The following is a 14,193-nucleotide window of genomic DNA, read 5'->3' as shown; positions in this document are numbered from 1 at the left end:
TAAACAATCATACAAATTTCTTCCACATTTTAGTTTTCAGGAAAAGTAACAATATTGGTTCTAGTGTTATTTTTGTAATAACATAGCTATCTAATAACTTTGTAGAGAAACCCACAATACTACTATAACCTTCTATAACCATGTATTTGAACAGATGTTTTTTGAACATTTCAGGAACGTTTCAGTCTGTTAATTTTAATATCATAGGGAATTTGTTGTATGACGTTTTCTGTATTAGTTATTTTAATTGGCTTTGTTGACATTCCCAAACTGTTAATACTGCTAGGAATTTAACACAATAAAATCCCTTTATATATCTATCATTTATACCATTCCGTTCCCATTTCACTTGCATATCATCATGTACATCTACTTTTCATATATTGCTTAGGATTGTGAAGGTAAAAACATCCAAAGACTATCGTGCCTTCGTTTCTCCTTAATTAATTTGTCGAGACATGAAGCAGCAATATATTTACATTACATGTTTAGATGCATAAGGATATATACTGCTGAGGGGCTAAGTGTCCATCCATGTTATGTAATCTCTGGAGCGAAGTCCGCCTCCACCCTATTACAAATCACCAGATGCGTGTCTCTGAGCAACAACATAGTTTATATCGAGGTAGCGTTAAGGCACACACTTGCAAACACATTCACAAACACACACAGCCATCCACATGGCATGTGACTTCACATATAAACATGTGCAAGCTCTCCCACGTAGACGCAGATATACAAATATACACCCTTCTAACCATGGTGAGACAAAAACCCAGCTCAAATGGAGTGGAATGAGACTGCTGGATATGATTGCTTACAGCTGAGAGTTGACAGGAACACATCTGCCATTGCAAGGAATTTCACTAGCTGTTTATAATCATACAGTACATATGCAACACCTATGCTAACACTCATATTCACAAGTCATGTATGAAATATATTGATATATGACCTAAAATTATTCTGTATAGTAATTTAGGCAATAATACATGTTTTTGATTCATGATAAGTTCTAGTATAGACCACTTTGTTGAGCTTTGTGAAGAATATCATGATCAAAATGCACATGGGTTTCCAAATTAGCCATGTTGGCATGGCACTACACTCTTCCTGGTCAACCAGAGTGACATGAGTGTATGTGAGCTTGTGTATGTGGCAGCTGACAGTTACTCCTTTGAATGTGTTCAGCTGCCCTTTGAAATAACAGAGATTCAGTCAGAGAAATGTGACGGTTGCTGGTTTCATGTTTCTCAGAGGAAGCACATGCTAGCTTTCAGCTTCCCAGGTTACCATGCGTCTTTTTTAGTTTATTGTGTGAAAATGGATGCAGTTACTATGATCTCCTTTATTGTTCTGTGGTGCATGGTGTGTCTTGTACGATACATATCTGCTGCACCAAACTTTGGACAACAGGTTTAACGCTACAGACATAGATTTAGGGCTAAAAACTTAGAAAAAAAGGCCCTGATACTCATAATGAACAACCTTTCAACATGCTCCATGCTACATGACTTTATATCATAAAGTTAAAAAGTCATAATCTGGTATCAGAAGAGAACTGGTTCTATTTTTGTGTCTGGTTCCTCTCATGTCAACTCAGGCAGTTTTTTTATCTTCCCTTCAGCTTGGTCATTAGGTTTCCGGATCTGTATCTAGATAACTGTAAAGCTGCTTTGTGACAACATTTACAGTTTTACATGCACATTTTATGGTATTGAAATTTGAATTAAATTGTGCCACACCCATACATATAGTATCTATTTGTGGTAATCCGCATCGCTATAAAATTCAAAACATGTCATCCACAGTAATTAAGAAGTGTCACATGAAATACAGTATAGGGGATAATAATCAGAAACAAGGTGCTTTACATTTTTCCATTATTAATTTCCCCTCAAATTGCGGCTCATACTAGAAGCACTAAGCACGCATTTACAGATCAAAGTGTGAATCATACAAAAGAACAAACGTCAAAAAGTAGTTTGTTCAGTGACAGAAGGTTTTGTGTTCACAGGTTTGAATGAAAGAGCCCTTAAATGTCAAGCGGAGTTCTTCTGTTATTGTTATTGTGGAAGGGACACAGCATAATTACAGCTTTTAAACAATTGTTTAAAAAAAAATTAGGAAACGCAGGTTGTGCTGCTTATCCGACTTCCTGTTAGTGACTGTGTTCCTATGTGTAAGCTTCCTAAGCTTATGTCTATACAAGAAGAGTTATAAGGCTAAACCTAATGATTTCATAACAGTAACAATGAATTGTTGATGAAATGTTTTAGTGCTCACATTCAATATCCAAACTAATCATCACTGGAGATTTCAAAGATTTCACCATATTATACATAATTTTCTATAGTTATGCAATATGAGTGTGATATCTTGTGTAATATGTCTTTGACACACATACTGTAATGCCTGGTATCACAGTGGGTGGCAGAGCAGAATACAGCGAGCAAGTCAGAGGAATGCCTCAGGCGCCTGTTTGCCTAAAATGCTCCAGCTATTTGTTCCTGTTTATGTCACACACTGTCTGCTTCCTGTTTACCAATGTACTATGGAAAGAAGAGCAGTAGATTGTGGGGCGGGTCATCCTGTCATCACTGGCTCCAAGGTAACAAAAAATAGTCATTGTGGACAAAAAATTGTGCAAACACATCTGGTCTGTCACTGCAGCTTCTGTCATACTGAGAGCAAATCAGTCATTACATTGCTAATCCAGTGTGCTCGGAATACAGAACTCCCCATTGTACTCAGTGCTAAATGAAAATGGAATTTTTTTTCATTACTTGAGTTCAGAAACATGGCTGATATCTTAGTAATACTTTTTTAATCACTTTAGGCATTTAGACAGTCGGAAGGATAAAAAAGATAACTACATTGCTGTACAGAGTAAAGAGACACAGAGTGGGAGTGCAGTTCAGACAGAAGGATGGTGGTGGTGGTGGTGGGGATGTCAAGTGTGTGTTTTCCCCAGAGTTCATGTCTGGGATAAAAAAAAAGTGTTTGTAAAGGGATTTAGGGCCAGAGTGGCAAATGAACAGGAGCATAGTGAGTGTTTGTAAAGCTCCTGAGTCCCTGGCTGTCAGTCAAGTCAGTTAAGAGGTTACATACACACACACACAAAGACACACACACACACACACACACACACACACACACACACACACACACACACACACACACACACACACACACACACACACAAATGCATGTTTGTCCAAGTATTTTTGTGAGGATTTTCCAGTGACATTTCACTGTCTTAAAACAGACAATTAATACTACTCCGGTACCATAATCTAATCCTAACCGTAACCTGAGTAAACAGTTCTATCAACAACAACAACAACAACAACAACAACAACAACAACAACAACAAAACTATAGTGTCAACTGTTATGGGTTTTTTATGGGTGTCAACTGTTATTAAGTATTTGAAGTGTGAGTCACTTCAGAATGAAAATGACTTTTCCACCATGTTTTCCCAGAGGCACAAAAACGGAATTAATATGACCATTGACACAAAATTTAGGATCCTAATCTGAAAACAAAAATGCTATGCTTACCTTGTCTTCCATCCTTTTGAGTCTGGAGCCAATTGTATTTGTGCCTCTATCTCTAGCTCTCTCTGAAATGAAATAATCATAATTTAATAATAATTTTATTATTAAAAGAAAGGGGTACTAATTTATGTCTTTTTGTCTTCTTGGTTCTAAATGTTACTGGGTTTTTTTCTACTTCCAGACAAGCGAAATTAATTACTAATTATTTCTTGCTAAAATTTATAGGACTCCAACAACAACAAATTTGATAACTATTTCCACTATTCTAACTATTCTTTTTGAACTATCAAAAATATTGTGTTCAATTAATTTTAATATAATGTTATATTTTGCATTAATTCTGGAGTCTATTTGTGTTATACAGAATGTTTTAGTCCTTTCCAGTATAAACAAAGAAAGAGTTTGTACTGCAAACTTTACCTGAGCTTGTCTGGAACAAGGACAGTTTTCCCAAGCTCTGATCCAGTCTATGGAAGGCAGATAAAGCAGATTAATTAGAGTGATTGATATATATATATATATATATATATATATATATATATATATATATATATATATATATATATATATATATATATATATATATATGTTGCTCTAATTGTCCATCCAGAAGTAATATGCTTCAAATTTGAATAAAAATGGCTTAACATTATAATGTAGTACACTTCCTCCAGAGTTCTTAGGTCTGGAGCATTTATTTGACAGAAACTTGAAAGAAGTTGGCAGCAGTATCCCACCTCCTCTGCAGCTCCTTGATGCGCACCATGAGGTTGACATGGCCTTGAGAATACTGCTCGATTACATCTCTGACATCATATGGTTTACGTGCTTGCTGCAAGCACACAAAACCTGTCAGGGGTGTGTTTCTACTTGTCCTTCCTTATATTATAAGTTCAAGATAAGAAAACCCTTGTATTACAAAAATAAATGGTGTTTAGGTAGCAAAGCTAAACATAAGAGTATAAATATAAAACTAAGCACATGAGAAAATGACTAAATCACTGCGTAATTATGAATGTTATATAAACTTTCATCACCTCACAATTATTCTGCTGTAGATCAAAGAGCACAAAGACATCTATGCTTTGGGTTTTGCTTTGAAGAAAAGCCACCCACATGAGCCGACACCAAACGTTCATATTGATCAAGCACTAAAGCACTGATTCTTTGCTTTTGAACCTGATTAGACCTGCACTCTGACACCCTGTGCTGTTTGACTTTATTTGATGACTCCAAGGAACATGTGGAGAATGTGGGAAGTCACATGTTTGTTATGAGGCATCAGTTGGTTAAGCAAAAAAAAAAAAATGCAAACATTAACACGTCTCTGGCAAAAGAACTCCCAAGTCAGACAGGATTAAATCTGCTCAGAGAAGTGCAAACATTAATCATGAGTTCAGACACTAAAAGTGGCTGCCAATGTCTGACACAGGGTCATGATTATGCTTTTGGTGTCACAAGAGTATGTGAGAGGTGGAGGGGAGGTGGAGCGAGGGGATTTCAGAGAAGTGTAAGTGTGGTAAACCAAAAGCAAATTAAAGGACACTGAGAGGGAAGAAAAACAAAGATTGAAAGTGCAACAGAAAAAAGGGACCTGTCATTGAGTGTCTAATGGAAAAGGGGAAAGAGTGTGTGGGATGCAAATTTGACATCAACATAAATGTGTGTGCAGTTGGATGTAATATGCTAGAAAGAAACTAGAACTTGTATGACCTGAAAATTAAAGTATTTTGTTTGTTTGGCCTTCAGACTTTAAAGAACTCAAAACTTTTCACTGCACAACATTGAAAAATACCTTTTGTTAAAAAAAAGTATAAAAAAAACACTCATATAGAGTTTTTCTATATTCTAATATTCCTATATGCTGACTGGTACAAGACTCACTTTACATATAAATTCACTTTTATTAAAAGACTGGAAAAAGACTTTAGCTGCCTTTCTGCCATCAAGCCAAAAACACAAAACATGGGAAAAATTGGAAAAGCAGTTTTCTGCTGCCATGGATAAAGACATTTTAGGATGAGGCCAGCTCTTCAACAGGCACCGAGAGAGACATTAAACCCCAATTACATTGGAACTCCTCGTGGAGGCACAATTACAGTTCTTAACTACTCACATTATGGTGATAAGCAATCTGACCTTAACACTGAAATCCTACAGCCAAGAACTCAGCACGAGATATAAAGTTACCTGTCTGCAGCATATGGTACATAGATATTTCTACACAGAATTTACAGACAGGTAAAAATAAAATCTAGGCAGTCTTACCTGGAACCTTTTTTTGGCCACAAAATAGCGCATTCTCTGGATCACTTTAATAGCTGCCCGGTGGGTTTCTCGCAATCTGTGTATTAATGGGTGATCATAAGGATGAAGAACAGAAAGGGAGAAATGATACATCACAGTTAGAGATAAGAATGTAGGATTAAATTAGATTCCTTAAAGCTTTAGTGTGTCTGAGTACATAAAAAGGACAGTATGAACAAAAAAAACCCTGTTTCATTTATTCTCATGCTTTGGGGGGGTATTTGAAATCATGCCAGACTAATGCATGGTTTGGGTCCTTTACAACTTCCAGAGAAGGCGAGGAAGACAATAAGGCTGTAAAGCGCCACCGGCATCATGAAGATAATAGTTCCAAAGCACCGAATGCACTCTTGACACAAGCCATGCTATACCATTTGCAAAACAATCCTCTCTGGCTTGGGAAAGGCCCTCAGGTGCACCTTGGAGGAATTAATACAGAGGCCTTTAATGCTGATGAGCTCAGGTAATGACTCAGGCAGGGGTTGTGACCAGGACATGGACCAAACACAATTCTGATACTGTCAGCCTTGGAGAATTTTGAAAGGGTTGGGTGTGAATGAAAGTGTGTGGCTGGTGTGAGAATTGCTCCCTGTAGATGACCTGCATATAGATACCCTGTATAAAGGGATAGATGACCTCCTTGTACAACCTGTATAAAGAAGGGTTTTTCTTTTAGAAATTTGAAAATTGTATCTTTATCTTGATAGGGCATGTATAAACGTGTATGTTGTGCTCTACATGTATCTGTGTTGTCTTGCTTGCAGGTGCACAATAAATATTAAAACAAATCTCCAACTGAAGGCAAGAGTATCAAGCAGGTTGTGTATTGTAGAACATTAATGAGTTAATGTACATAGCTGCCTGAGGGTATTTAGTTCCTCAGCACAGGGAAATGGAGCATTAGATAAGCCTGACTCCAGGCAATGGCAAATAAATGGCTGGGGCCAGTTCAGGTTATGATCTAGCATCATTCTTGGCTACTAGATATAGCTTAGTAAAATTCAAATATATATATTTGCATTTTACTAAATAAGTAGAATGCAATTTACACTTCTAGACAAAATAATGTATGTACAAGCATTCTAAAATTAGTAGTCTCAACAGAAAAAAAAACTTTGCTACCTTGAATAGCTAAGTTTGGATAACAAGCTGTCCTAGAGTGCAGCACAATTATTCCAAACAGCACCCTTGGCCCATTTTTCACATTCCATTCTTGGACAAGACATGCATTACATAACTGTCTTTGGGTTATTGAGTCTTCATTCTGAGTCACAAAGACGCCGAATGACAGTGGCTAACACGAAAACAATACAAAGCATGCCATCACTGTGGGATACAGCTCTGCCACTGACAGCCTTATGATGACCTTGCCATCTCTACAGATGACAACCACAAGATCATTATGCTCTGGAATCAGACGCTTGTCATTCCAGTAGATTGGCAAATGGCGCTGAGAGTATTTATGTGCGTGGGAGAGTGAGAGAGAGTGAGAGAGATCGGGGGGAAGAAGAACATGGGAACCAACCCATCTGTCTAGGGGACAGCACCACTTCCTTTCCCCATCCCTGGCTACCAGCATAGCAACGCTAGTCTCATGACCCCATCAGGGTCACCATCTGCCTTTGGTGCTGGCACAAAGCCTGGCTAATGGCAGACACTGGCAAGAATCTACGCAAAAAGGAGGAGAAAGAGATCTCCTGGAACTGATAAAACAAGTAAGAGACAATCAGCAATGTTAGTTTCTCTTCAAGAGGCTGATATCAGTAGCAGACAGATGTGAAAAAACCACAGAGTGCCTGCACTAGCAAAAGAGAAATCAAAGGTACCTTTTTTTTTCAGGATATTGCTACAGGTATTGCATGAAACTGCATCCAAATGTGCTGAAACCTAAATGAACACGAAGGAGAAGCCACTAAGATTTGTTTTTCAGAAAAAAAAAGAGCATCATTTCCAAGCTGTCACGCTATCTCCCAATGTCGTTTGCAAGTCACGACATGTGTGCTTGATCGCCTGATTGCGTAGATGCTAACGGATGTTGTGCTTGTGTCAATGACAGACCAAATAAAGATCAAAGAGGTGCAGCGTGGGACAGGAAATAGTCACACCATTACTGAGATCAACACCCAACTCTGAACAGCCTGCCCACCTGCATCACATGTACAGGATGTGTTCAACACGGCAAGGCACTGCCTGCGTAAACACTGTTCTTGGTGTCGGGTAGGTTTTTCAGTGCAGAAAGAACAAACCAAAAAAATTATTCAGGCTCTGAAATTGGCATTGAATTTCTGACTGAAGCTGTAACTGAGGCAAACAATCACAACACTTTAGAGTGGCACCATTAACAAGGAAACGAAAGAAGTAAACACGTTGGCAGGGACAAACAGGGATTTTCTGCATGACTTGCTCAGACTGAGTGATAATGTCACACAACCACAAGCATCTGCTGACTCTGAGTTTACTCTAAAAGAATGTAACAAAGTAATATTTTTAATGTTTAATATTTGTTTTCTCCGGTATTTTCTTTAAGTGTTATTCATGTGAATTTTTTCTCAGAGCTAATCGGACTGTTATCAGGACCAGATAAACAGGAAGGAAAGCAATCAGGTTCAGGAGTTACTTGTTAATCTTATCATCAAGATAAAGATAGAGACATTAAGCCTGCAGCAGCAATCAGTACATGCACACACACATCTACAGGGCCTGAGCACACAAAAACGAACAAACACACAGCTGTGCGGTTATAAAACTACGAAGAGGGCGTAAGACAACACAGAGATGTGAACGAATGGGTTTACACAAACATGGAGTACAACTGAATAAATAGATGCCACTTTCTTTGATCTCCTCTCTCTACACAACAAAAACCAACACAGTGCTGACTGTAAAGCGTTACTGACAAACAATTTCACCATTGGTTAAAAACTGTAAAATACACTCTGCTGTGCTCAGCAAAAAAACAACAAACAAACTGCATAAATAAGCCAGAATTGAGAAATAAAAGTGTCCTGAAAATGCTTTGTGCCCCAGGATAGATATCACGTGACATGGGTCTGTTACTATAGCACCACCCTTTCTAACACACACATACACACGCCGCCCCTCCCCCGTCCTTAGCCGTGTCAGAGTGCACTCTTGTCCTCGTTGCTCTGAGTCAAAAGTTGAAGTGCTTTTGTGTGGCTGTGTTGCGCCGCAGGCTTTGGGAGCGCAGTGCTGGGGCACTAAAAGGCTGGAGGCTCTAAGAATAGCCCCCCTGCAGCAGGAGGGGAACAGCACAGCGATTAGCCCAAGTCTGGAAGGATACAGAATGGGCGGGGGTCTGGGCTTCTGTTCAATAAAACATGTTAGCCCAAACATTGGCCCACTCGTCTGCTCTCAGCTCAAATGCCTCCATGACGTTTCTATAAGTGTCCAGCACAAGATAAGCACATGCGCGCCTCAGGCAGCCTGATAATCATTGACCAGATGCCGGATCCTGGATGATCACAGGTCGTGAGTAGGTCCGGCATACCTAAGGACATCGCATGAACACACACATATATATACACACACAGACACACACACAGACATAAACACACGCCCATCGAACAAGGGGTCCCCATGGCTTTAGTCAAGCAAAGATTTCTTTCATCCTGATCATCAAAGGGTATTATATATCCAGTATTAAATATCCTTTAAGGTTGAGCCGGAGCACCACAGTGCTGGATTACACCATGACTAAACAGCCAAACCTGCTTCTCCATGCTCCCAAGCCTAACGACAAACTGACATTTACCACATCTTCATATATGACATGAAACAACTACAATTTCATTGCATGACAACAATAACTACATATCATTGTATGACATATTCCAAAGCCTGTGCATATATCATAATGAAACTGTCTATTTATTTATTTATTTATTTATTTATTTATTTATTTACTTACTTACTTACTTACTTACTTACTTACTTACTTACTTATTTACTCACATACTATCAAGTTCTCTTTAAAGCATTTTATGAACATTTTATGATCTGAGATGTCTTTCAGCAACACATCGTTCCACGACAGTATGCTGCATTTAGTAATGAAAATTATAGCTCTTTTCAGTAACTCAGCTGCTGCGACTGACTAAAGCTTGTAAATTTCTATTTACCAATGAAACCCAAAGAAAACGCCCCCTCAACATGGAATTCTAGCTCATTAAGTCAGAAAGCTCACTGCTCAGCAGGTGACATAGCAACAGAGCTACACACACAGTGCATTTGGATCTATAGATTCAATACAATCTTAGTCTGATTAACACAATAATATTATGTCATGTTTCTTATGAAAGTTGTCGAAATAAAATAAAAACGTCAGTGTGCTACATATTTTCATTAGCAAATACCATAAGCATTCAAATAGTATTGTTCCTACTATTGTGACTGCACTTCAAATTTGAAGGGAAGGGTTTCTGTTTTCTTTTATCCTGATTACTGCTGCTCTTATCAATACAATACACTACAATACACACTATAACAAGCAGAAGTTAAATCAGACCATGCTGTTGTAGTCAAACTCACACTGTCACATTCTCAACAGAAGCAACTCTAGAGCAATATAATGAGCAGATTTTTGATAAGATTCAGTGGATTTGCTTCAACCATGGTTGTGCTGTGTGATTACCTGCAAGAAAAAGCTACAAGATTGAATTTTCGGTGTTACAAATAAAATGTTTATATATTTATTTGTATAACTTACCTGTGTAAAAAAAATACTGCATGGCTGCCACCAAATAATTAACTAGTACTGTTTGATCAACAAAATGGTAGTCTCTGACTTTTTTACTGGACAGTATTAGGATCCACATTCAACCAAAATCCTAGATTAATCTTAATTACAGTTTCATTTGTATATCACAAAATTAGAGTGAAATAAAAGCAACAGATTAAATTATTTTTAAATGCATTTTAGATTTGAATAAAATTAGCAGGAACTTTGACCATTCCCAGTAATAATAAAGTTATGCAATATTTTACAAAGTTGTCTGACTGCATACAAGAGAATACTCTCGAATTACATGCAATGGTGGATCCTGCTATCTATCTCAATCTGTATCTGTCTCTTCTGTCAGCCCCCTCCTCCCTCTATCTCCCTCTCGCTGTTTCTCCTCAGTCTCTTGTTAGCCCTGACACACTGTAACGAAACGCAATTACTGTTAAAGAGGAAAGAAAGGGTGGCCGTGACGGCCCTGATAAAGAGACTTGTGCTGGCAAGCCGCGCTGAAGAGGCATTAGTGAGCCAACGATCCTGTCCTATTCATCACGCCTTGCACACTCCTGTGCAGTTTTACACACAAACACACTCGGGCACACACACACCCAGCAGTCTAGACAGTGTAGCATATTATGTCCAGACAGTACCGTACATTAGGTCAGCTCTAATAAGGGACTCCAGGAAGGCCATTATTTCTGCCATATTTCTAATATGGCATATTTTAAATATTATTACCATAGATTAAGAAATTCTAATATTATGATTCTAAACACAAAAGGTCAACCCATTTATTATAACTTTTTTAATGATGCGATAATTTTAGAGATCATTATTCACCACTACTGATATTCTAAATATGGCTTTTGGATTTATTATAATTCTACTACAAATTGACTGGTCAACTGTTTTGCATAGAGGTTTTAAAATGACTCCATCCACCATAATATGTATTTACAAAAAGTGTAAGTGAAAGTGTAACATTTAAACAATTGAATAAATGTTCATGTGAAAATAGCTGTAAAATCTTGTTGATGTGAAAATAGTTGTACAGCATATGAAATGTTTCAACGCTTCATTTTTTGATTCTGTAGGTAAAAAGATCTGAACTAAAAATCTCTAATGACTTTAATGAATACAAATAATGGCACATGCTTGACTAATGTGTGCAATAGATGTGTGTAATAGGTGAAAATGACATATTATATTTTATTAGCATATATATGTATATTCTAATCAAATTTTCGCCTGCTGAAATAGTATGAAATAGGCAGTAAAACCAAATATTATGATACTCTTAAATAATCCATGAGCTGTACACTACAGTACACTACAGTAACACTAACTTTTATGTTGAAAATGTAAAAAAAAAGTTGCACAGCACAAGTCTCACCAAGCCCAAAGGTGATTGTTTCTTACGATAAGAGTGTTTCTAACAAAGCTGCCATTGCAGTCCTAGGCCAGAAGCCCAGTACGACTAGAGCTGCTTGTCAATCAGGCCATTGTTGGAGTGTGTAGAGCTGCAGACAATGGCTCTTTGTCTCAGGGCTAGAGTGGACGACCGGGCCCTGCCTCAGCCACAAGAAACCCTTCTCTGTTTGCTGAGAATAAATCAATCTTTTGAGCCTTTGGTAAAGCACACACCCCAGTGCCACAAGGCAAGAGGAGCCGATCTGAGCAGGAGCAGACAGCCACTCATGCTTTCACCCACTCACTCACTCATGCACCTGCTTCTGCTGCCATTACATCTCTTTTCACCTTCCTTATGCCATCAGCTACAAACCTGATTTGTCTAACATATCAGACATAACAGAGCACTGCAAAGGGAATGTCAGGTGAAGGCAAACACGCAGGTGTCTCAAAAGTATCAACATCTAAAACTGATGGCTATTGTCTTATTATTGTCTTAAATACAGAAATATAAATATATATATTTATAAATATATCAAAATTTATTAGAGGTATGGGCTAACAAAATACCTCTATGTGTAAGTATGTGTACTTACACACAACACTGCACAAACACACACACACACACACACACACACACACACACACACACACACACACACACACAAACACACACACACAAACACACACACACAAGAGTCGCAGAGGCGTAGCTATGGCATTGTTCTCTCCCCACCCCCAGTGCAGGCAAGCTGCTTCAGCTGCAGACACGGGGACGAGGGCTTAGGGCCTCTCTGTCCTCTTAAGTTAACAGGCCAAGGTCAAAGGTCATCAATGGAGAAAGATTATGAGTAACATGCTCAGAGAGGAAAGCAGTAGAGTGCATACGGATAGTGTATATAAACAAAAAATAATATTAATGAAAAAAAATAATTTGCATGCTCCTTTCAGCCACTTTGAGTGACCTGCTGCTCCAGAGCACACAAACAAATAAATAATGCGCTCACACCCACAGTGAGAGAGAAGGAATAAAAGAAAGAGGGAGGAAGAGAGAGAAAAGGAGTAAAAGAAAAGGAGAGAGACAGCTGTTTCCATTGCATCTCAGTGTGAGATGAGTGAAAGCTCATTAAACTTCAAAGATCAAACAGAAGCAGGCAGTGACAAGAAAGCTTTTGTGTAGGAGATGTAATATGTGTGCTTAAGAAGGAGATGTAAAACAAAAATCAAATGTCAATCTGAGTGAGAAAAAAATCAATACCTACATTCAGAGATAAATATTTATGTCAAAACATAGTCATATTCAGATAATAACATACAAATCTATAAAAAACAATCTTGAGACAATGACAATGTAATTAGTTTATCAATTTATATGAACAGTGTTAAGTTTGTCCTCACATTCATTATTTTTGGTTGGAGGTCAGGCGTAAGCTCTCCTTGATCCTAATTCTCCAGCTGCCTCACAGTAGCATTTAATATTTCTTTATGACCAGTGCTTACTCATCTATAGTATTACATATATTAAGATTCAGCAGGTCTAAAACACAAACCATTTAAGGATACTGTACAACATATTGAGAACTAATCCCTCTTTACTCTGTGTAAAAATTATAGAACAATATGCTAATTATCCTCAACATGGTCACAGCATGCTTTTCAACACCATTGTTCTCATATTTATATATGTGAATTTATATTATTACATTTGCATTATTATAAAGAGAGTTTTTCTCATTGAGAAGGAAAGTGTTGTCAAATGATGATCATAATAATAATACTAAGAATTTTAAATTCATATGAGATTAGTCATATATTTAGAAATATTTCACTAATATTACCAAGATATTATTGCTTAAGGTTAGTGTTAAAGTGTTGGACTACTGAACAAAAGTTGTGAGTTTAAATCCAAAGTGGTCACTGCTGGGCCCCTGAGCAAGGCCCTTAACCATAAAATACTCAGTTGCATTAAAAAATTATATAAAAATGTATTTCGCTCTGGATAAGGGTGTCTGCCAAATGCTATAAAATATAATGTAAAATATGTTCCTAATGCTAAAAATAACTCAAAACCATCTTTTCCACTGATGTCTCCAAGCGCTGCAATGATCACTGAACCATACAAAAGCAAGATTACATAATCTTTATATTTCTGATGATTCATGTCCCCCTCGCTCTGAC

General features: G+C 37.7%; 1 protein-coding gene across 2 annotated transcripts in view; it reads right to left on the bottom strand.

Annotated features, from left to right (window-relative positions):
* kcnq1.1 (potassium voltage-gated channel, KQT-like subfamily, member 1.1) overlaps positions 1-14,193 on the bottom strand; it is a 35,599-nt gene that overhangs the window by 1,662 nt on the left and 19,744 nt on the right. For both annotated transcript variants that reach the window (XM_047807254.1, XM_027136905.2), the window contains 4 exons: positions 5,829-5,904; positions 4,298-4,392; positions 3,981-4,027; positions 3,564-3,625 (listed from right to left, as the gene is read on the bottom strand). In XM_047807254.1, the coding sequence (XP_047663210.1) occupies positions 3,564-3,625; positions 3,981-4,027; positions 4,298-4,392; positions 5,829-5,904 (280 nt within the window). The remainder of the gene's footprint in view (positions 1-3,563; positions 3,626-3,980; positions 4,028-4,297; positions 4,393-5,828; positions 5,905-14,193) is intronic.

The sequence above is a fragment of the Tachysurus fulvidraco genome, chromosome 1, assembly GCF_022655615.1.
Source record: "Tachysurus fulvidraco isolate hzauxx_2018 chromosome 1, HZAU_PFXX_2.0, whole genome shotgun sequence".
Classification (NCBI taxonomy): Eukaryota; Metazoa; Chordata; class Actinopteri; order Siluriformes; family Bagridae; genus Tachysurus; species Tachysurus fulvidraco.
Note: the sequence above shows the minus strand (reverse complement) of the source record. Positions and strands in the feature narration are given on the sequence as shown.